The 22888-nt window shown below is 43.1% G+C and overlaps 1 protein-coding gene across 1 annotated transcript in view; it reads right to left on the reverse strand.

The window, feature by feature from the left end:
- Positions 1–22888, reverse strand: part of cntn4 (contactin 4) — a 182235-nt gene that overhangs the window by 17962 nt on the left and 141385 nt on the right. The window contains exon 12 of the mRNA XM_018733987.2: positions 13698–13825. Within this exon, the coding sequence (XP_018589503.1) occupies positions 13698–13825 (128 nt within the window). The remainder of the gene's footprint in view (positions 1–13697; positions 13826–22888) is intronic.

The following is a 22888-nucleotide window of genomic DNA, read 5'->3' on the forward strand; positions in this document are numbered from 1 at the left end:
GACTGGTAGTTGTTGCCCTTTTGTTGACACTGAGTCATGTGTCGCTTTGGACAAAACCATCTACCAAATGGAAAAATGTGAATGAAGATACGCTGCGATAATGGAGTTCGAACACTTCACTCACTGCCTCGGCATCAGCCGCACATAACATAACGGGGGGGGGGGGGTCAAGACAAGACGGGAGACCAAAGGGATCGTGTTGCCGGCCTGTGCTTGGAAGCAAATACAATTGATATTCATGTGGTGGAACACCTTGTCACTTAATGTCATTGCAAAAAAAAAGGAGGACAGAGGTTTAACTCGGTGTGTACGTCAGAGACGGGAGGAAAGCTCGCCCATCTCCACTGCGCTGCTGCGACACGCTCCGCAGTGAGACCCCCGAGAGCCCGGTGGAGTCGGCATAGCGATCGCGGGAGAGGGGAAGGTCGCTGACCGGAGAGCACTTGTTTACATCGAAAATTAATGCGGCCGCATTCCTCTCTATTATGGGTGCCGTAACTGTGTGTTCAATTCCCCTCCGACGCGGCCAAACAGTGGCGAGTCCAAGGGCTCCGCATTAGCGAAAATGGCTTTCTCCTCCTCTCTTCACGAAAGGTGGCTGGACGTATTTCAGAAACACGAAAGGTCTTAAAGAGCAGTGTCGTCTGGGAACGGAAGGGGGGAAAAAGAGGGAAGAGGCAGGAGTCGCTGTAAAACACCGGAGGTGAACGGGTTCGCGGCAACTACAGCACGTGCGGCCCTGTTCGAGAAAACGACCTTCGGGAAAGGTCACCGCCGTGTCCGAGGCTGCTCGGGTACTCGGAATACCAATAACTGGGCTTTTTAAAATCGTGTTTCCTCCATATGACATTTTTCCACGTCTTGTGATCCCTGCGGTTCAAAAGCAGATTTGAGTCACGGCATCAAGAAGCTTTAAAGCAGAAATAAGTACCAAGCGATGACTATTAGAGGTTTGTCAAGTGATTATGATAAACAGCAAAGAGCCACGTGCAGGATTATTATTTTGCCGACACATTTGTCCATGGCAAAAACCAGTGTGAGGTTCGTACACTAAGTGATTTACACTCATTTACCCACATACTGCTGAGTAGTTTTTACTGTGTCAGTTCAGGGTACCAGGTCTGCTAATTATTGTGTATTTAATTTACGTTCACTGTTTGGCAACTTCATTCGGACCTTAAGTTTTATTATTAATACCCTTTATTGACTCGACACCTTGGTTCAAAATGACTTACTCATTTCTCACGAAGCATGATACTTGTGGTAATTGTAGTTAATGAGAAATCTACCAATCAACACTATTCCAAAAAACAAAGTATTCATATTATGGCTCTTCACATATTAGGGATCAGCATTAATTTTAAAGTATATATTATACATTTTCACTAAAAATATCATTACTTTTATGTACCCGGGGTGAAACAATCTATAATATCAAATGAATACACACACACACACACATTATCAGAACCGCTTGTCCCATACGGGGTCACGGGGAACCGGAGCCAACCCGGTAACACAGGGCGTAAGGCCGGAGGGGGAGGGGACACACCCAGGACGGGACGCCAGTCCGTCACAAGGCACCCCAAGCGGGACTCGAACCCCAGACCCACCGGCGAGCAGGACTGTGGTCCAACCCACTGCGCCACCGCACCCCCTTCAAATGAATACAATTTTTTAAATAATTTTTACAGGAACCCAAAATTAGAATACTGCTAAAAAATCACAGATACTACATATAAAAGTCCCACTTCAGTATAAAGAATAAAAATATTTTAAATAAAATGATGGTGTCTAGGCATGTTTCTCGTTGCTGTTACATTTGCCCAAGCGCTTGTCGTAGTTACAGACAAGGCTGAATTAAATCTGGATTCTTCCATGATGCCTCATCAAGAAGTTAAGGATGAAGAGCAGATGAGCTGATCTTTTGCTGTTCACACCTTGCAAATGTCACAGTTTCCTCCGTAACCCCTACGGCACCATGGGCTCTCATCACCGTAACAGGGTCTTGTTGAAAATCTTAAGGAAGTTAAAATTAACTTTTAGAAAGACATTAAAAGGACTGAGATGATGTCCAAAAAATTTTTGCTAAATTTTCCTGGCTGCCAGCATCATGAGCAAAAAAAAAAAAAACACTCAAGACTCTCCTGATTGTAACAGGCAGCTTTCTTACCTGGTTTGGTTTGAAGTTCATGAGACTGACCCTGGTGTTCTGAGTATTTTTACTCTTGTCAGCTGGGGGTAAATACTGTACTCAAGGGTACTACAGCAAGAGCATGGATTTGAGACAGAGTGTACTGCACATGCCGAGGTTATACTTCCAGGGCTTTGGGTAGCCCAGCGCACTTTGTGGACAAACCCACACAACCGAACAACACATTTTGTTCATATTTCTCCACTTCGTCTGGAGCCACCAGCTGGCGAACGCTGATAAATGGAACCTGCGGCTCCTCAGTTTACAGGCACCTTCGAGTCATTGTGAAAATCTTTCAGGGTCCCCAATCTCCAGTGCGACGAAGTCAAACAAAATTTGCAAGTCATACAAAAGAAAGGGTGGGATCTCTCTCGGGACTCACTGACCAATGACTGCTCTGGAGGTACCGCGAGCTTCGAGCAGCACACACCTTGACAGTCGCAGCGGCACATGGCTCGATGGCTCCTTCGGTGAGAAACTGTGACGGTGAACACGTGATCTGGTGGACATGACACCCCATGTGCCCTCTACTGCTTTTTTCTTGGATATTTCACACTCCATCCTCAGTGACTCACAGTTTTGCACATTTATACAACTGGAACATATAACATACTGGGCTTCTTCCAGTGGTTTGGTCAACGGTACAAGAGCAGGCTCCATTCCAGGAGCAGGATGCTGTTATTATTACTACCTTTTACCAAGCTGAATCCTTTATCCAACACAACTCACAATATTAGATAATCCATCCACTATCAATAACTGCTTATCCAGTGGAGGGTTGTGGTGGTCCAGATTCTATTCTGAAAGACAAAGGAATGAGGCAGGGTAGATATACTGTACATATAATACAGGGAATTTAGAGTCACTAATTCACCTGAAACAGATGGCTCTGGGAGGAAACCAGAGCACCTGGAGGAAGCCCACACAAACATGGGGAGAATATACAAACTCCACTTAGACTGAGCTGGATTCAAAACCACACCGAGCTCAATGAAGTATCAGTATTTCCAGCTAAGCCACTGTGTTAGATAACTGACCTCATAACAATTTAACCTTTTATACAGCTGGGTAATTTTTGCTGTATTAATGAAGATAAGTACCTTGATCAAGGGTACTACAATAGGAGGTGGAATTTGAACCTTAACCCTTTGAGTGCAGTGTGATGGCCTTAACCATCAAGCCACCTGCTGTCCCCAGCAGTAAAAGTCTCAACTACAAGTTAAGAGTTCAGCACCTTGCTTCCCCTCATGACTTCATACAGACAATAGCAGAGCTAATTAATATTCAGCAGCAAATCTCCGAACACAATCTTTTCTCTTGAAGTATAAATCTCTGGACCTTCTAATATCTCGGTGGAAACAATTCTGACAACAATTCATGGTCTGTCTGCTGTGGTCCATTTCCTCACACACTTTCACACAGCCTTTGTAGTCTTGGATTGACTGTTTCTGCATGGGCAGCAGGGGGCGCAGTTGTTAGAATACCTACCTCTGGACTCAGAGGACTGATGTTTCAATCCCACTTCCAGCTGTATAGATTTTGTCTTTAACTTTGATAAAACCTTATTTTAATGTTTTTCTCTGCAATTAGTCTGTACTTTGGGTTAAATGTTTGACTCTCCATAAACCCTCCAAGGGCAGCAGGTGGTGCACTGGTAAGAGCTGCTGCTCTGGATGAGGAGACCCTGGGTTTGACTCCCACCTTGTGCTGTAGTAACCTTGATCGAGGTGCTTAACTGAACTGATGCAATAGAAGGTGTCCAGCTACAGTATATAAATGGGTAAATCAGCTTAAAACTATTAGGTGCTTCGGAGGAAAGTGTCAGATACATGATGGAATAATTGATAATGGAGCTATTGATGCATTTCAGTTATTTTCCTTCTGTTTCCGCAGTGGAAAGGAAAAGAACAATTTCCCAGCGGAGCAGAGTAATACAGGAGTTTATCATCCAGCCTGTCCACCTGCATTCTGGCCTCAAAAACGGCTGAGAACATTTCCCTTCTGGCCCGACCTGGTGAGAGGTCAATCTGCCGGGCAGGGAATGACACCTGGAATGAACGGTGCCATCCGTTGCAAACAGAGCTCTACCCCCGCAATGATAGCCGTCTGAGCGCTGCGTCCTACTGAAGGATGACTGTGGCTCGCTGGGAGACCACCTGGAAAAAGCTGCTTTGCACAAATGCTCTTGAAAACACACGGAAAACAGTGCGTTCTGAACTGCGCGCTGCTCCAGTTTCGCGCTGCTGCTTCGAAACGTGTGAACAAGGTGCCGCTCACCCTTGTGTGCATCGCTTCTTCCGACTCCTTTACAGTTTAGTCATAAATGCTCACTTTGTTCACCATCCATCTGCCAACTCCAAGAATTAAAAAAAAAAAACAAAGAAAAAACTCAACAAATACGAAACATTTCAGCTAAGAGAGCACATTTCTTCAGTCCTATCAGAACATCCAAGTGGAGCAATCCCACATCCTACTGTACGTACCCAGTATCAAAAAAGGCCTCAATTAACTTTATTCAAACCTCTGACCGGTCTGCGATTGTGAAATATGTATTTAACGCACAGCCAGGGCAGGATATACTACTTAAGGCTATAGCACCCCAACAGATGTGTTTATGTGTTTTTATAACCATAATACAGCATTAGCACAGAGGTCTATAGTGGAGCTTTGCCATTTGAAAGCACTTAAAGATGTCTAAACAATTAGGAATAATCGCATTTATCCAGGCGTCACAGAGCAGCAGTCATAATTAGATTGCATTTATATTCACCTTTCCCAGCGTAAACATAGTGATCAGGTTCACATGCTGTGTTTCTGAAGCGACACGAATTAACGGCACAGCTTTATCTCCAGCTACTGCTGTTAAATACCGCGGTGTTTTACAGCTGTGTTTTTTTTTGCATCTGTACATTTTCTGTGAATGAACACAATGTGACAGGCATTTTTCAGTGTTAATCCCAGCAGAGTCAATTTAAATAAGCCACTGTCATTTTTCATGAACGCGACTCAGGGCCTGTAAATACCGGGAGCCGCCGAGTTTGCGCAGCTCAGTGAAATTGTGTATGTAAATGAGCCCGTCCCATTTCCACAGCATCATCGAGTGTGACAGGCGAGCGCGAGGTCCTGCACGCGAGCATTTGTGTACTGACTGCAGAATGGCCTCAAATGAAACTCTTCTCAAATAAAATGACAGAGGAATTAAACAGGCAATGTCAAATCAAGTGCAAATTGTCATTCTTCCCCTATCATAATATGGGGACTAAGGTGCAGCGATTCAGACGCTGAGCCACAGAAAGTCAGAAACGATGCCGAAACGCAACCAAAGAAGTGGCGTCACATTGGTGTTCACAATAATTATACACACACACACACATTTTCAGAACCGCTTGTCCCCATAGGGGGTCGCGGGGAACCGGAGCCTACCCAGAAACACAGGGCGTAAGGCCGGAGGGGGAAGGGGACACACCCAGGACGGGACGCCAGTCTGTCTCAAGGCACCCCAAGCGGGACTCGAACCCCAGACCTACCGGAGAGCAGGACTGGGGTCCAACCCACTGCACCCCCCCAATAATTATACATCTTACATTTATTTATTTAGCAGATGCTGTTGTCCAAAGCAACTTCCAATGAACTCTGTGTGGTGTTATCAGCCCACACACCTTATTCAGCAAGATGACTTACACTGCTAGATACACTACTTACACTGGGTCACTCATCCATACCTCAGTGGAACACACACACACTCTCTCTCTGTCACTCACACACTATGAGTGAACCTGAAGAGCATGTCTTTGGAGTGTGGGAGGAAACCAGAGCACTCAGAGGAAACACACAGACACGGGGAGAACATGCAAACTCCACACAGACAGAGCGGGATCAAACCCACGTCCTCTTGCAACACTGGCGCTGTGAGCCAATAGTGCTACTCGCTGTGCCACCATGCTTCCACTCTTGTTAAAAACAATACGACTACGGTTGTAATACCATCATACCAGATCAAAATAAATAGCAAAAAAATTATCCCCAGCTGGGTTGCAGAGTCATCCAGACAGGCAGTATTTAGACACAGGACAGAAGGTCTGCCAAATGAATAAATGTATATGTAAGGTTTTTCCAGCAAAAAACAAGTTTATTGTAACTCAAACAAAACCAAAAGCAAGAAGACCCTTTTAGGCAGAGCCAGCATCAGAAACAACCACACTCTCAAAAGCCATTTCCTCTTCTCACCTTCAGGCCAGCTGCTTTTAAGTGCTGTGAATTCCACTCAAGTGGGAGCAGCTGGCCATCATTATTCAGGCAGGGCAGGGCAGGGCAGGGGAGGGGAGGGGAGAGGAGGGGAGGGGTCTTGAGAGCTGTCCATCATGCAGGTCCTGCCTCCTGCCCTGGGTTGCAACCCTACCCGCTCACACTATTGTTACGAACCAACATCAACAACTGCTTGTCCTGAGTGGGGTTGCGGTGAGCTGGAGCCTATCTTGGAAGCACAGGGCGCATGGCTGGGGTGGGAGGGGAAACGCCCTGGACGGGATGCCAGTCCATCGCAAACCACTCCAAGCAGGACTAAAATCCCAAACCTCCCACACAGTGGGCACTGCCCAAACCTGCTTCGCCACCACACCCTCCCAGCATTGTTACTTTAAGGTGAATTAAGATAGGCTTTTACTAAAAGTTTACGAAGGGACTTCATTAAGTGTCTCATTATGTAAAGACACTGACAAAGGAAGACCAAAAAATCTTCACTTTTTGATGGAATATGTAAGTTATCCAAGTAACTGTGGGAAAAACATGAGCCACACATCTGTGTGTGTGTGTGTGTGTGTGCCTCACAATGTATGAGCTTTCACTAAAGAAGGCACGGAGAAACTGGAGTGCTGGTTTACAACAAGGAATACCACATTATACTGAGAATAATCCATAAATGTGCATTTTTTTTTTTCCCCTGCCAGCTGACACAGACCATATTGACATTGGTATTAGGGCTGTTATATGTTTAAAATTTAAATTGCATGCAGAGGCACGACTGTCACTCCAGAAGTGTCTCTGCTTCTTTGCTAACTGTTGAGTAATAATGTTTACTTTTAAATACAGTACAAAAAAACTGCTCACACACTACTATCCTGCAACAAACAGTTGTATATTAAGTGGCAAGAACTGTACGTACACTTCCATTGCAGTAAAAGTCTTCTGCCGTTATGGTGAAAAGCATTTAAATGGAAAGACGGCAAAACGGCCAGTTGGTATTTTTGTTTTCTGGACGCCCAATATTATCCCCCCCACACCCATAAACAGACTGAGGAATCGTCCACATAAATAACATCCAATAATTTCCAATATTCTCCTTGGCTGTTGTGTTGCAGCACCACTGCAATCACATCTGAGAAGCCGCTGCAATTATATTACCATTTAAAAGGGAACTGAAACATATTTCTTTCCTTTTTGTGTCCTAATATCAAATGAATCCATAAATGAATAAAAATGGATGAAAGTGAAAACCGAGGCGGCACGGTGCTTGGTGTAAGGAGCTGGTGTAGGGATGCCGTTCCCAATGTGATGGGTCCTGTTTGCAACCTTGGCAATGCTGACCTATGGGCATTTATAATATATGAAAGCAGCCTTTCTATTATTAATTAGAAAGCGGTAAAAAAAATGCATGACGGTGATTTCCCGGAAATATTACTGGTATGAAAACCAGCTTCGCTCATAATCAACTGTCATATGAAAAGATGAGCAGTCTGTGTCCTCAGATAAGTTCAAGAGGTTTTCCTTAAACTTTCAGTTATTGCTACCTGCTGTTTTTTATTACAATAATATGAATTGAAAAAAATGATATTAAATAAAAAATAAAACACCAGCCAGAATCCATCCATATATTAAAAGTGCACCCATTTTTGTTAAAGGCGAAAGACCCTGGAAAAGCAAACAAAAGTGTTGCCATGGCAACGAATTTGCAATTCTAAAATCCAGTGGAAACCTCAAAATGCATTTTAATACAGTACTGGTATTGTTGACTCTGCTCTCCAAAAAGTTTAAAAAAAAAAAAAAAAAACACTGAATTGCAGTGGAATGAGAATTAAATTTATTGAACTCTTAAACAAACACGACAGCGTATTCCATACCACTCTATTCCTTTGAATGAAACAATCCAGCACATATAAAAGGGTAGAAACCACAATACTAGGTGTTATTAAAGTTGAAAATTATTACAGTATACTTTCTGAGTATTATTACAAAATAAGTGGACATTTTTCTCAACTGTTCTCGTCTTTAGTAACGAGCTACTGCCACCAGTCACTTTTACCCATGTGTACCATGCAGGTGAATCACAGCCTTCCCCTATAAAGCAACCGTGTACTTTTCATTTAAACCTCATCTGAATATTACATCAGTTCATTCAATGGCTCACACATTTATGAAATATAGCCTATAATGTATATATCTTTAAATGCTCAATAGACATCAAAACCACCTTAAAAGTAGTCTTTAAACCCGCTGTTCACGGTACGACTGTGCCCCACAGAGCTGAAAGAAGTAAAATGTGAAAAAACTGTTGACAGTATATTTCTTATTCTCGCGACCCACTTTCTTATTTTAGATACACTGTGAACCGGAGGCATTGTGAAGGATGTTCTTATTGCTTTTTTACCAATATGCTGTGTAACACAAAGTTTAATAGTGTTACGACTTTATTATTAATTTACGCTACACCCCAGTTCAAGGCAACTTAAACTGCTAGGATCATACACAAAGCTACTTACACTGATTCATCCATTTATGCAGCAGGGTAATTCTACTCTTGTCAGTTCAGAGTAAGCACCTTCATCAAGGGTATCACATCAAGAACAGGAATTTGAACGTGGGACCTTCTGATAACAAGGAGACCCCTTTAACCGCTACGCCACCTGCTGTCCCAGGAGGTATTGCATCAGACGTAAGAGCTGTATCACAGGTATCACCTGGCTATTTACCATACTTCACCACCTCACAGTTGTTTCACTGCTTTGACAATGACCTTCAAATGCTCTTTTCCGAACAAGCAAAACAAACCCTTGCTTACTTTGTTCTGCCGCAATAAAGACTTCTGTCTCACAACGATTTCGAGATATAGCACTAGACAACAAGTGGAATACACTTCAACATAAAACTTTTGTCACAAATGTGAGTTCATCACAAAAAACGTTTGTTTAAACTTTCTTTATCCATTTTCTCGTGGGGGTGCGGTGGCACAGTGGGTTGGACCATGGTCCTGCTTTCCGGTGGGTCTGGGGTTCGAGTCCCGCTTGGGGTGCCTTGCGACGGACTGGCGTCCCGTCCTGGGTGCGTCCCCTCCCCCTCTGGCCTAACGCCCTGTGTTGCCGGGTAGGCTCCGGTTCCCCGTGACCCCGTATGGGACGAGCGGTTCTGAAAATGTGTGTGTGTGTGTGTGTGTGTGTGTGTGTGTATCCATTTTCTTTCAAACAATTAAATGTTGCTAAGAGAACATATGCAGCATAATGTAAATATATATTTAATGCAAAAATTATGCACTGTAATAATTAATTTCTTCCTCTCTACTAAGGTAAGTCAAAAAGTATCTGTAACGAAAGATACAATGTAGCATAATATTGTGGGTCCTTTTCTACTTGCTCTCATACATCCAGAGTGGCTGTCATATATAAATCAGGCTATGCAATAAAATCACCTTTGACTGGATTAAAATAGCAGTAAAGAAATATAATACATTAGCAGCTCTATTTTCACAATCGTGGTGCAGCCAAGTGCAAACCATCTGAGAATTTGCGATGAGTGAGTTTTACAAGTTCTACTACTAAGATATGAGGCACAACTGATATTAAAAAAAATATTTAAAAAAAAAAAAAAACAACAGATGATGTGAATAAATTTTGAATGTTGCAATTTAATTATAACCAATCATAGACGTAGCTTTATTCTGCAGTAAGGATTCAGTTTCACAACTTTATATATATTGTGCATTTTCAGCAGCAACCAAAAACATTATAGTGTGTTAAAGTAAAACATGCTAAGTTTCATGAGGTGCTGGAAACAGAACCGAGGGTGAAAATGAAAAATTAATCAGTGTTGGGTGAGACAGGTGGAAAGGCACCGCTAAGGGTCTGTGTTTCACCTGACCAATACAGATTCATTTATTATTTTTGTAGCTGATGCCACAGGATGGTCATGTTTTTGAATTAAAACATTGTTATTATGGTAAGGCCTGTAAACAACTTAGGGAATTGCAGTTACAAAAACGCCTACAGAACCAGGACTGCTCCTATAATTAGGCCAACATTGACAATGCAAGGTGTCTGAAATGAGGGTGGGGGTGCCAAATTTTTCTACTAAACTCAAAAAATGAAGTATTACAAATTATTAGAAAATTGAAGATCCGCCGCATTATACAAGATGCAAACACTATGTGACGCATCGCTGCCCCGAGTCTTTGAAATGTTGCAGCTTCATACGTGACATTTTCTATGGCTGAACAAACTCTCACTTTACAGTAAATAGTTTATATCTATTTGTTTCTTTAACCAACTTCAGTCTTGAAAATAAGTTCAGTTTTCAGCTATTTCTGATCTGTGTGTACATAATGTTTGCATACATGTTTTCAACAGTAAATACATGTAAGTATTCATAAACAAGCTTGGGGGGTGTGGTGGCGCAGCGGGCTTGGCCTGTTCCTGCTGCCTGGTGGGGCTGGGGTTCAAATCCTGCATAAGGTGTCCTGTGATAGACTGGTGTCCCCTCCCTCCTCCAGCTGCATGCCCTGCGTTGCCAGGCAAGGCTCCGGTTTGCACTAACCCTGCTTAGGAGAAGCAGTTTCATCCTCTGTGTGTATTTACAAATTCAGATTTTATTTTTGATTCTGTATGTATCTGTATGTGAAACTGTAAGGAACAGTTGGTGGTGCAGTTGTTAAGCTACTGCCTTTGGACCTAAAAGTTGTAGGTTTGAATCTCACCTCTGGCTGTAGTACCCTTGAGCATGGAACTTCCTGTAAATCGCTCCAGTAAAATTACCCAGCTGTATAAAGGGGTAACTAACTGTAAGTAGACAAACATTGTAAGTTGCTTCAGGAAGAAAGCCTTAGCTAAATAAACACAGAATTTTAATCGTTTCTCATATATTTGTATGTGTACCTTTATGAAAGACAGATTGTAAGGTTGTGCTCAACTGATTCTTGCCCAAGGTTGCCGCAAACCCCAGGCATCAGCCTTCCGTGGATCTGCCTAATAAAAGCAGCATGGTGGCACAGCGAGTAGTGCTGCTGTCTCACAACACTTGGGTGGTGCTGGAGGACATGGGTTTGATCCCTGCTCTGTCTGTGTGGAGTTTGTGTGTTCTCCCTGTGTCTGTGTGTGTTTCCTCTAGGTGCTCTGGTTTCCTCCCACACTCCAAAGACATCCTGTTGAGGTTCACCCCTAGTGTGAGTAACAGAGAGAGTGTGTTCCACTGATGTATGGATGAGTGACCCAGTGTAAGTAGTGTATCTAGCAGAGTAAGTCACCATGGTGAATAAGGTGTGTGGGCTACATAGAGTTCACTGGAAGTTGCTTTGGAGAAAAAGCATCTGCTAAATAATCAAACGCAAAAGCAACATAAGAGTTTGGACTTTGTGTGCATTGGTTTGATTCTCAGGTGGGCTCCATCAGAAACACGGTATAGCACTTGGCTTTGCATTGCTCTGCTGGTATCAAACTGCCTGGTCCCTTACCCTGCTGGCCTTAATAAAGCACAGGGATCGCAGTGCGAGTCAGTGAAGTCGCTCCCAGCACGAATAATCCAATCTGGCACCCACTGGCCATTCACAACAATCTGAAAATAATTGTTTTTCCTTGAGTTCCCCGACTCATCGTGCCTCAAGTTAGAGGCCCGAACTTCTCAATGGCTGTGTGTGCGCTCGGCAGCCTCCTCCCTGCGCCCTCTGATGCTCAGTAAACACTATAGGATGGAGTGGAAGTTTAAGCGGGTGACGAGTGCAGTGTCTTTGTGTTCGGAGGAAGGGTGGGGAGACGATCTCGCCGAACAAGCCCACCGGCGTGCAGCACCTTGCATCGCCCCCATTCATATTTAATGGCATAAAATAAGAAAGAGCCACAGGTACAGAAGAGGGAGGTGACAGAGCGCCTCCGAGGGCATCCCCTGCCGAGGATACAACGCCACAGGCCTTTTCATCTCATTTATAGTTTGCTCCTTTTACAGTCATGAATCCGCTTTACCTGAAGGCGCCGCTGAACGTTTCTAGAAGCTTCTGTATCGAGGGAGCTGTACTGGTGCCTCCTGTGCACTTGCATAGCAAATGCTCACAATGCAAATGCGACTTTACTTACGCTTTCGTTTAGAGCAACAAGAAACGTCAATAATTGCATATTTAGACGAACATGGGGCTCAATGCTGCATCAATACAAATATGCATCTCTTTAGGTCTTTAATGTTTTTTTTTTTGGCAATAGCTGTTGTGCTTTGGTATCAACCCCAAATCAAGCCAAGATTTTACACAGCAGAGAACAACCATCCTTATGGATACAGCACAACCAGTGGAGTTTTAGATACTGGCGGGTGTACTAAAACGTATAAAAATAATAGGGATATTTTTAAAAAATACAGTTATTCATTTAGCTGTGCTTTTCTCCAAAGCAACTTACAATGTTAAATTTAATTATTTACCCATTGGGGTAATTTCTCTGGAACAATTTAGGGTAAGTACCTTGCTCAAGGGTACTAGAGCCAGAGGTGGGGATCAAACCTGCAACCTTCAGATCCAAAGGCAGCAGCTCTAACTGTCTTGGTCGTGAGCAGGAAGAGAGGCGCCAGACCCAATTGCAGGTGCACTGATTATTTTATCGTGTAGGCAGACAAGGGGCAGACTGAAAGGGTAGTCGAAAAAACAGGCAGGAGGTCACCGATGATTCAACGTCATACTGGGGAAGAAACAGAAGTCAGGGTCTAGAAACGAAAGCCACAGGTCAGGAAACTGGAAAACGGGAGAAATCACGGAATGCCGTTCACAATCGTGGACGCTGCGGTCTGCTCGGATGAGGTTCCATGATTTTGGGTGTTTGGGGCAGCCCTTTCATGCCCCGTCTCCCTGATCTGCCGTAGGTATGTCTGCTTGGTGCGAGAACGTGGGTTTGACACTAACCATTACACTACCAGCTCTCCCACAAAGGATATATAAAGTATTTATCTACAGTACAAGGGCAGCATAGCAGCATCATGACAGAAACAGCAGCAGAGAAAAACTGCAAATACATCCTCATATATAAAAAAAGGACAAAGCAATGACAATACTTCAAAGGTGTGATCAAGTATTGTTGTCCAAAAGGTCCACTTTCCAAATGGACATTTTTTTCCAGTAGACGGAAAATCAACATTTTGCTCATCCAGCTTCAAGGAATAGAACAAAACCACAAAACACACCTCTTTGTTTATCTATTTTAAACTTTTTACTACACTTACGCTCAGAGGATGGTAGAGGGTAAAAAGAGAGAAAGAAAGTACTCACCTTTCACCACCAGACTGCCAGTGCTGCTCGCCACTCCAAACTGGTTCCTTGCAACACATGTGTAGATGCCTGCGTCTGATTTAGACACGTTTGATATCCTCAGACTTCCACTGTCCAAGATAGAAATTCTGGAATGCAAACCAAACGGAAAAAAAATTACATTATGGTACAATTCACCTTATTTGCAGAAAATGTAGATCAATCATGCAAAGTGAATTAGAAAATGCGAAACAAACTGAGCTCCTTTCATTTTTTCATATCGCAAGACATATTTTATTTATTTCTATGATAAAGAAATTATTTGTGACAGTCGCATGGAGACCATGCTACAAAGCATTAGAAATATAACAAGATGAGCAAATCCAGAATTTCACAAGTTTTGCTCAAGCATTTGTTTTTAGCGCACTTTCATTGTTTCCCACAGCTGCACATAACTGACATTTTTGCAAACAAAAAAAACTTCCGTCTTTCTGATGAATTTCACAGTGACAGCTTATCTTATTTGAAGTTATTTAGGAATTCAAATCTTTTGAAAAGAACAAAAAAACCTGACACAGATGTAATTAAAGGAGGTTAATTACAAAATTGCATTTTTACAGTATTTAAGCTCATTCTTATTCTGCTTGCGCCCGCAATTCAAACAACAATCTCGATGCACGTGGTAGCTATGGTGACTAATAAGTTTCTTCCTCTTTCTGAAGAATATCCTTTCAGTATTATGTCCAGTAATGCTACTTAATCCATATCTAATAATTAACGGGATGTTTTACAGGACTAATTCGTGTCACGCTGGCTCTGCCGAAGCTTTAGTAATGGCCGCGTGTTCAGCTTGGTCACCAGTAAAGGTCAATGAGTCGTAACTGCGTTTCACGTCTTCTCGAACCAGTAGCCAGAAATGAACACTCACTGAAAGCCCACGACAATATGACAAGGATGGACTGACTCATTAAAGCGTGATGCTAATTATCTTAAACGCTGCAAAATCTTCAAACTGTAAATATGAAAGCTCTGCTTCTAAAAAAGAAGAAAAAAAAAATCAATCATTGCTATTTGAAGCCTTAAATGAGAAACAATGCTTCAAAAAAACCATTCCATCCATTTAATGCAGATAATTGTATTTTTATAAGGTCTTTATAATGCAGTTAGTTACAGATACATCTTATCTGAGAGTCCCACATAGCCTGGAGCAGAGAACGTTTTTATTTTGTTGCCAAAACAAGCAGTTACGGATCGTGTCGTTTCATATTTATTTATACTTTTTGTTTCAGATTTTATTTAATAATCACGGTTAAAAAAAATGCTGGTTATTAACAGCTCGCGAAGAAACATATACACCCATAGAGATATGGCGTGAAAAGTAAAAAAACTAGAGCATCACAGTGTATCGCTTAACGCTCCAACTTCTTTCCTATATGAATCCATTATTAAAAATAACTCCGTAAATGTGACTGAATAGTTTGACGAGTAGTTAAAAGGAAGCTAATGTTACATTTCTAAAGCGTTACCAATATACTGTATAACTTAATATTACTAAATAATAAATAATAGCCTTAGTCATTGCGACACCTCTGAGAACTTGTCACAGGGCCTCCTATTGTTTTATCTACGTTATACTTATATATTATAGAAAAATTGTTCTGAACTCTTGGCACATCACTGGACCTTTTACTCCCACTTCCCCCTGTCTCTTTGCTCCAATCCTTCATAGGAATCCTTGATACTGAGCTGTTTCATCAGTTAAACGACTCCTGCCTGCAAAATCTGCATCAAATGAGTCATCCGGCAGATGAACTTTAAAATAAGAGAATGTTTTATATGTAAATACTGTATGCTATCCAAGGCTAGGGAACAACATGTACTGTATCTCTTCTGGTGCTGGAAATGGATACACTTCACATCACGACTGACACATAAAAATCCATCGCTGCATACAATTAATTTTTTAAGTACACGGTACAAGAGAGGATGTCCAAGGACAATGCGAGAAAACAGTGTAAACATTACTTCCTGAGCACTGGGACAAGTGATCATGTGGGAACATAATCTTGCATACATGCATAAAATGCAACATACATATAACTCACCTCCCTGCAACGAGATACGAGATGTGCCCTGGATGATGCCTCATATTTACACTGCGCCTCTTTTGCGGCCATAAAACAGATTTTAACTTTGGCTGAAATATTTGGGCAAACAGAGCGCAAATCACAGAAACATGAACTGCCTATTAGCAGATTAATTTCTGCAAATGTGCTGTGCTGCATCTCCGGAGACCCGCAACAAATGGAGCGGCACAATCCTTAATGTAGTCCAAGATATGACCTGATTACAGACAACCACTGTGCCAGCGCACCTCAGCGAAACAACGGCCTGCCATGTACAGTATGAAAATACATTATATATAACATCATATTCATCTGTGTGTGACTCTCTGCATTATTTCCCCCCTTTCATTTTCTCACATCGGCTTCACAAAGACACAGAAGTTACTTATTTCCCTGCTGTTTTCCTTTCTCCAGCTGTGCCGGAACCATGTCTGTACCATTCTTTTTGAATTATGACCCCCCCATAAGTCTCACATCACAAATGTCCCCAATCAATAGGTGATTTTTGTCAAGGTTAGAACCAACAACTGTAAAAAAGGAAACCGCGCTGCACCGTGAACACAGTTTTTATTTCACTGAACCACTACGCACGTCTCATTGGGAGACAATCAAATGTTGTGCAGGTGGGCAGCAGGTGGCGCAGTGGTTATGAGCTTGTACCACCTTGCATTCAAAGAACTCTGCTTTGAATCCCACCTCCTGCTGTAGTAACTTTGAGCAATGAACTTAAAGTAAGTTTGCTATAGGGCAACTTGTAGTGTAGTGATTGGAGCTGGTGCTTTTGGACCCAAAGGTCACAGGTTTGAGTCTCACCTCTGAACAAAAAAGTTGCTCCCATAAAACGAACCAGCTGTATAAATGGGTAAGTACTTATAAGTAGCTTAACGTTGTAAGTTGCTTTGTAGAAAAGTAATTTAAATGTGACAGGCAAAAAGCAACAAGAATACATTGCCAGCACTGCTGCATGTGCAATCCAAAAAACTGGGTTTAAATTATACTTCCTGCTGTAGTACCCTTGATCAAGGTACTTACCCGGAGCTAACAGAGTAAAAATTGCCCAGCTATATAAAAAGTTAAATTGTTAGGAGGTTGGTTATCGAACACAGCGGCTCATCTGGTAATACTGATACTTTGTTGAGCTTGGTGTGGGTTCAAATCCAGCTCAGTCTGGGTAGAGTTTACATATTCTCCCAATGTTTGTGTGCGCTTCCTCCAGGTGCTCTGGTTTCCTCCCACAGTTCAGAGAATAAATAACAGAATAAATAAGAAAATCAGTGTAAGCTGCCAAGTAAAAAAGCATCAACTAAAAGAATAAATAGTAAAAAAGAGTCACAGTTAAAAGTATAACTGAAGTGCAAAGTGCTTTGTTGTTTATTCAAGGATTGCGTTTCAAGGGAAAGGCGTTCAAATGTGGCGTCAGGACGGCCGAGCAAGGGAGGGCAGACGTTAAGGCCACACGTGTCCACGGCCGCCACTTTAAACCTCCAAGGGGAAGACAATTATTCTTAACAAAAAGGGGATCCCGAAACACACTATCATCTTGCTCAAAGTGCCGAAAATGTAGCGGCAGTATCAAGTCGCAGCCCAAAGGAGCGGGACAGCTTGCTGAGCAATGCTCTTATTTATTCTGCCAAGAGATGAAAGACGGGCACATAACCACACGGCACAGCAACCTCTGCTTCCATTCTGAAGTGCAAATTGTGTAAAATTACACGGTCTGGAGTAAAAGTCGCCCTGGTTCTGATTTCGGCCTGTTTTTAAGGCGACGCCGCTCTGTTGCAGATTTAGTTTTTTATTTTGTCGAGGGAGGGGGATCACAGCATCCCCCTGATGAAAGTTCTTTGTCTTTCTGGCGCACGTGCAGCGCGTAGGGGACGTGGGCGCTCTGAGGGGCGGCGAGGCTTTCAAAGAGAAGCCCCTCAAACCACACAATGAGGTCTTATTTTGGAAGGAACAAAGGTTGGGCCCAAATCAGCAGGAGAGGCTCCCAAACGGCAAACGAGAGATGGGCTCACAGCAGATCCGCCCGGCACTTTGGAAGGAGCTCAAATCACCGCACAACAAAGAGCCCGTCTGCCGTGGAGCAGCCAGCTGAGCAACACGAACATTTCCTCCCCAGGTTGTCAGAGTCCCAAACGCCTGCAGTCATGTCAAATTATCACTCTGCACAGTGTGGTGAAAGTACACCTACATTTATTTTTCATTATGCAGTAATACCCCAGGTAGTGCTCGGGACACGTTCCTAGAACACGGAGCGCTAACCGAAACGGGGTCATTAGGTGAAGATACAAATATACACACACGCAGTCTGAAACCGCTTGTCCCAAGTGGGGTGCGGCAAGCCAGAGCCAGACCCAGCAACACAGGGTGTAAGGCTGGAGGGGGAGGGGACACACCCAGGACGGGACACCCCAAGCAGGACTCGAATCCCAGACCCACCAGAGAGCAGGACCCGGCTAAACCCGCTACGCCACCTCGCTCCCCCTTAATACAAATACAGTAGAACAATAATTAATTTTTCTCTAATTTCCTGACAGGTGGTACTTGCAGAAGGTATTATCTTTTCTGCATTTCTTCCATAATTATTCTTATTGCGGATGTTGCCCAGTTTAAAGAAGGACCAACATCAAGCTGACACTCACCAGCTTCCAGGCTCTGTAACACGGATTCACATCACAGATACCCTAAGAGCACCTGAATGCCTTTTTTCCAGACATTGCATTCACCTGGTACTTTTCTCCAAAGGAACTAACAATGTTTAGCTACAAACATTCATCTACCCATTTACAGAGGGTGGCATGGTGGCACAGAAAGCAGCGCTGCTGCCTCACAGCACCTGGGTGGTATGAGATGACATGGGTTTGATCCTCACTCAGTCTGCGTGGAGTTTGCATGTTCTCCCCATGTCTGTGTGGGTTTCCTCCAGGTGCTCTGGTTTCCTCCCACAGTCCAATAATGTGCTATCCAGGTTCACCTATTGTGTGTGTTCTACTGATGTATGGATGAATGATGTAGTGTACCTAGCAGCGTAAGTCTCTGTGGTGAATAAGGTGTGTGGGCTGATAACACTACATAGAGTTCATTGGAAGTGGTTTCAGAGAGAAGTGTTTGCTAAATAAATAAGTGGAGGTGGGCAATCTTACTAAAGTAAGTCAGAGCAACCTGGGATTCAAACCTACAACCTTTGGCTCTAACCATTAGACTACCAGCTACCTGACACACAGTGTAGCAGAAAATACAGCAGTTGTCAAAAAATGTATACAGCAGTTGAGCACATGTATTCACTGTGTAGGAAGTCCGCTGAATGAATATTAGCGACGATGCTCTAATGGCTGTTCTCAGGAAAAAGAATGAAACGGCATTAAATGCAGCAGTGTTAAGCAGTGTATTACTCTATTATATACTTTTCTCCAACCACAATCTTTTACATTTTCATTTATTCATTAACAGACGCTTCTCTCGAATGTGACGTACAACTCAGAGGAAACCACAGACGACGAGCTATAGACACAGATGCATGCTGTCGATGTTCAGTCTATTCATAATACCACTGTTTCTGCTGCTGCAGTAAGACCCAATAACTGAATATACAACTGATAGGAAATAGAGAGGTGATTGTAACAGATCGTGTGATGATAATTAAGGAGCAGATCAGGGGAAAAGTGACTCTGAAAGAATGGGTTTGAGACCCTTCTTGAATGTTGAGAGCCAAGGTTGGATTTTGGTGTTTGTGGCCCTAGAGGTCCCTTCGCCTGGAAATGTGCAGAAAGGGGGCTAAACAACAACTGAATTACACAGATTGACATGATGAACTTCATGTGAAAACGCTAAACCAGGTGACCGACGAGAAGCCAAAGAAAGAAATGTATATGCCAAGACATTGTGTTTATGTTGTCAATTCTGAAATTTCAGTGCATTAAATTTCCGTCTTACATCTTTTTTCCTTATTTTTTCTTAATTTTTCTGCTTTTTAAATTTCTTCGCTCCTTCGCATTCCTACAGTGCCTAAAGGGAAGTCCAGCAGTGGAAGTCAGGGATTCAGGAGCTTTGAGGAACAGATGGAGCTCACTCCACCACATCGGAACTTATACCTTGCCTACTGTATCCGTACTGTAACCTTCTCTCTTCATATTATCAGGGTGGAGAATAAACACAATAAAGTGTTTCTTCACACTCTGTGTTACGAAAAATTCTCAAAGGTTTATGATTTTAATAATTGCAATACCAGCTGATCCACACTCACTCTTCGCCGTCCACTGTAGTATGAGACTCAAGGATAGGCTACAGGCATGCTGAAGAGACTCTTTTTGCCCACTCTCGGCAAACACAGTAAATAAAACAGGACGGGAAAATAGAGGCCATGGTGATATCATTTGAGATTATTCAACCACGTCGCTACGAGAAAAATGGCTGTCTTTTGTTTATGGTGATTTCACAGTGTAATTAACCTCCACTAAGAAGATCTAAATTCTTGGGACATCACTGAACCTTTTGCTCTCACTTCCCTCTGTCAGTTTTAATGAATATACCAGTGCCACACCACTGCTATTTACATTTTAAATATGAGATACGTCGAATATATGAAAACAGGCTTTCAAGCTGTGCACGGGTTCAATTTTGCGTGGCTTGCCAGGTCACGTCAACAGACAAGGCGAGATGCGGATATTTTTGTGTCTAGAGTGCGCCAGTGCACAATAAGCACCGCTGACCGAGGAGCAGGTGCAGCCAATAATGAGGACTGCTGCAAAACAGCTGCGGGACAAAGGAAAAAAAAATTATATATATATATATATAAGTAAACAGAAAGAAAAAAACAAACAGCAAAAAAAGGAAAGTGAAAGAATCAAGACACTATCTGTAAGAAGTCACCTTCACTTCCCCTCAGGGAGAACACGCCATCAGGGCCCGATCTGCAGCACGTCCCATAATGTCTTTCAAAGTTACATGTCTGGAGCCTCCAGATGACCCGCACAGCCTTGTTCTCCGAGCGTTACCCTGCACGTCTTGGGTGGCTGATCTCGGCGACCAAGGACCCAGACGTGTTTTGCGTAGCTGCTGTTGGTGCATGAACTGTCACTGGGGCTTTCAGGGGGAGGACACTGGAAGAGCGCGTCCCGTTCACTTTGGCCATGAAGCATCCCCTCTGCCCACCCGACCAAAACACACCTGGATTCAGTAGGAGATGTGCGTCACAGTTCATGGACCATCTTCAGCTGCAGACGCATCTGCTCACATGACCCATAAACAATGAGTGTGTTCGAGGGCTGCTGACTGGGAATAACTCAGCTTCAGCATCCATACGCCACACCAGAAGTACCTTGTTGTAGCACACATGAGACAGGGTTTCCAGTCGTGATGGTGGAGAAACGTTTTTCACTCACAAACACAAAGGCTTTATGGTGGCACCTCTAAGTGAGAGCTGCAAAAACCACACTTTGCTCAGCTTTCGGTTTATTTCTCTGGAGTGACGCTCATCTGCTCCTGGTGCTGAGACATCCTCCATGGAACAAGGAGCACACAGCTGATCCCAGGACAGTGTCTGAAGATACAGGACGCTGGAATATGTCCACTTGTGAAAAACGATATATCAGCAGTCATGCACATATACAAATTAAAGAAATTCAAAATCCACAGAACAAAATACGGGACACTAAGCTGCTCTCTCTGTCCGTAAGGAAATTTTTCCTTGGGATATTATACATTTATGTTAATTCATCTATGAAGTCCATTTGTTATAATAAAAGATGGGCTATTCCATTCTGTGACAGGCTGACCACAAATTTGCATGTTAAAATGCTAGAGTAACATATTAAAATCCATCCATCCATCCTTGTCCAGTAAAGAGTCCTGGTGATCCAGAGTCTATCCTGGAAGCACAGGGCATTAGGCAGGGTACACCTTGGATGGGACACCATCCATATCAGGGCAATCACACACACACACACATTCACTCAGACCACATTAAGGATAATTTTGAATCCCCAGTCCACCTGAAACATGCATTTGGACTGTGGGAGGAAACCCACACAAACACAGGGAGAGCATGCAAACTCCACCCAGACTGAGTGGAGTTTGAACGCACATCCAAAACTACAGCCCAGGACCTGTAAGGCACCAGTGCTACCTGCTGTGCCCCTTTGCCGCCATAAATATAAACACATTCAGTATTCATTTCATTTCATTGCCTAAATCAACACCACACACGGAATCCACTTGCAGAACAAGGTGTAGGAAACTACGTATCTTCAGTGAACTGCCAGAGTAAATCCGAGGTCGAACTGATGAACACATCCATCACATTTAACTGTCAGCAAGTTCTACCTTTATATGTTTAATGATGTGCTTCCATATTTGCAGCAGGGTCTATGGAGCCCCTTGTTTTTAAGTGATTTTTAAAAGCAGAGCACATTTAAAATTCATATGTTCCAAACCATCGAGCCACACTTTATAAACTATTACATACCATCGATCCAGCGTGTCCACGCACTCAATAGATTTATTGGAGAGGGAAGTGATCAATCAGTCATTCAGGTCCAGACTGTGACAGCATAGAAACGTCACCGAATCATCGTATCGACTGTCCTGGAAACACCACCCCCCACATCAACCCCCAACGCTCCATAGTAAAATTACGACCGAAAAAGAAAAATTGTGAGTGATACTTTTTTTCACCTGAATGGCTTGGAAGCCCACACTCGAGCTATTCTTTGGCCACTATTTGGTGCTTTGTTCGGAGCTAAACACAGATAACGCGGTAATCCTGGGATTTTTCTGATCCTCCAGTGGGACGTCTGATTTATCCTCCAGTGCCCCCACCCTCCACCTCCTCAGCGAGACGGTCTCAACACCTGTTACCAGTAAATAACACTGAGGGGGGCAAAAAATGGTGCAGAGCAACTGCGGCTGGGTGCACAACCATCTTTACCGCGCCCTTCCACAAAAGCACGGTAATGAGATAAAGATATGTGCCGGGAAGGAGGATGTTTTAATATTAAGCCATGATACCACATGGGTATACTGGAGCTATATGAGTGATTCAAATTTTACTTTATGAGCAGCTGTTCAGCCAAAATAAAATGAGAAAAT

This window comes from Scleropages formosus, chromosome 22 (genome assembly GCF_900964775.1).
Source record: "Scleropages formosus chromosome 22, fSclFor1.1, whole genome shotgun sequence".
Lineage (NCBI taxonomy): Eukaryota > Metazoa > Chordata > Actinopteri > Osteoglossiformes > Osteoglossidae > Scleropages > Scleropages formosus.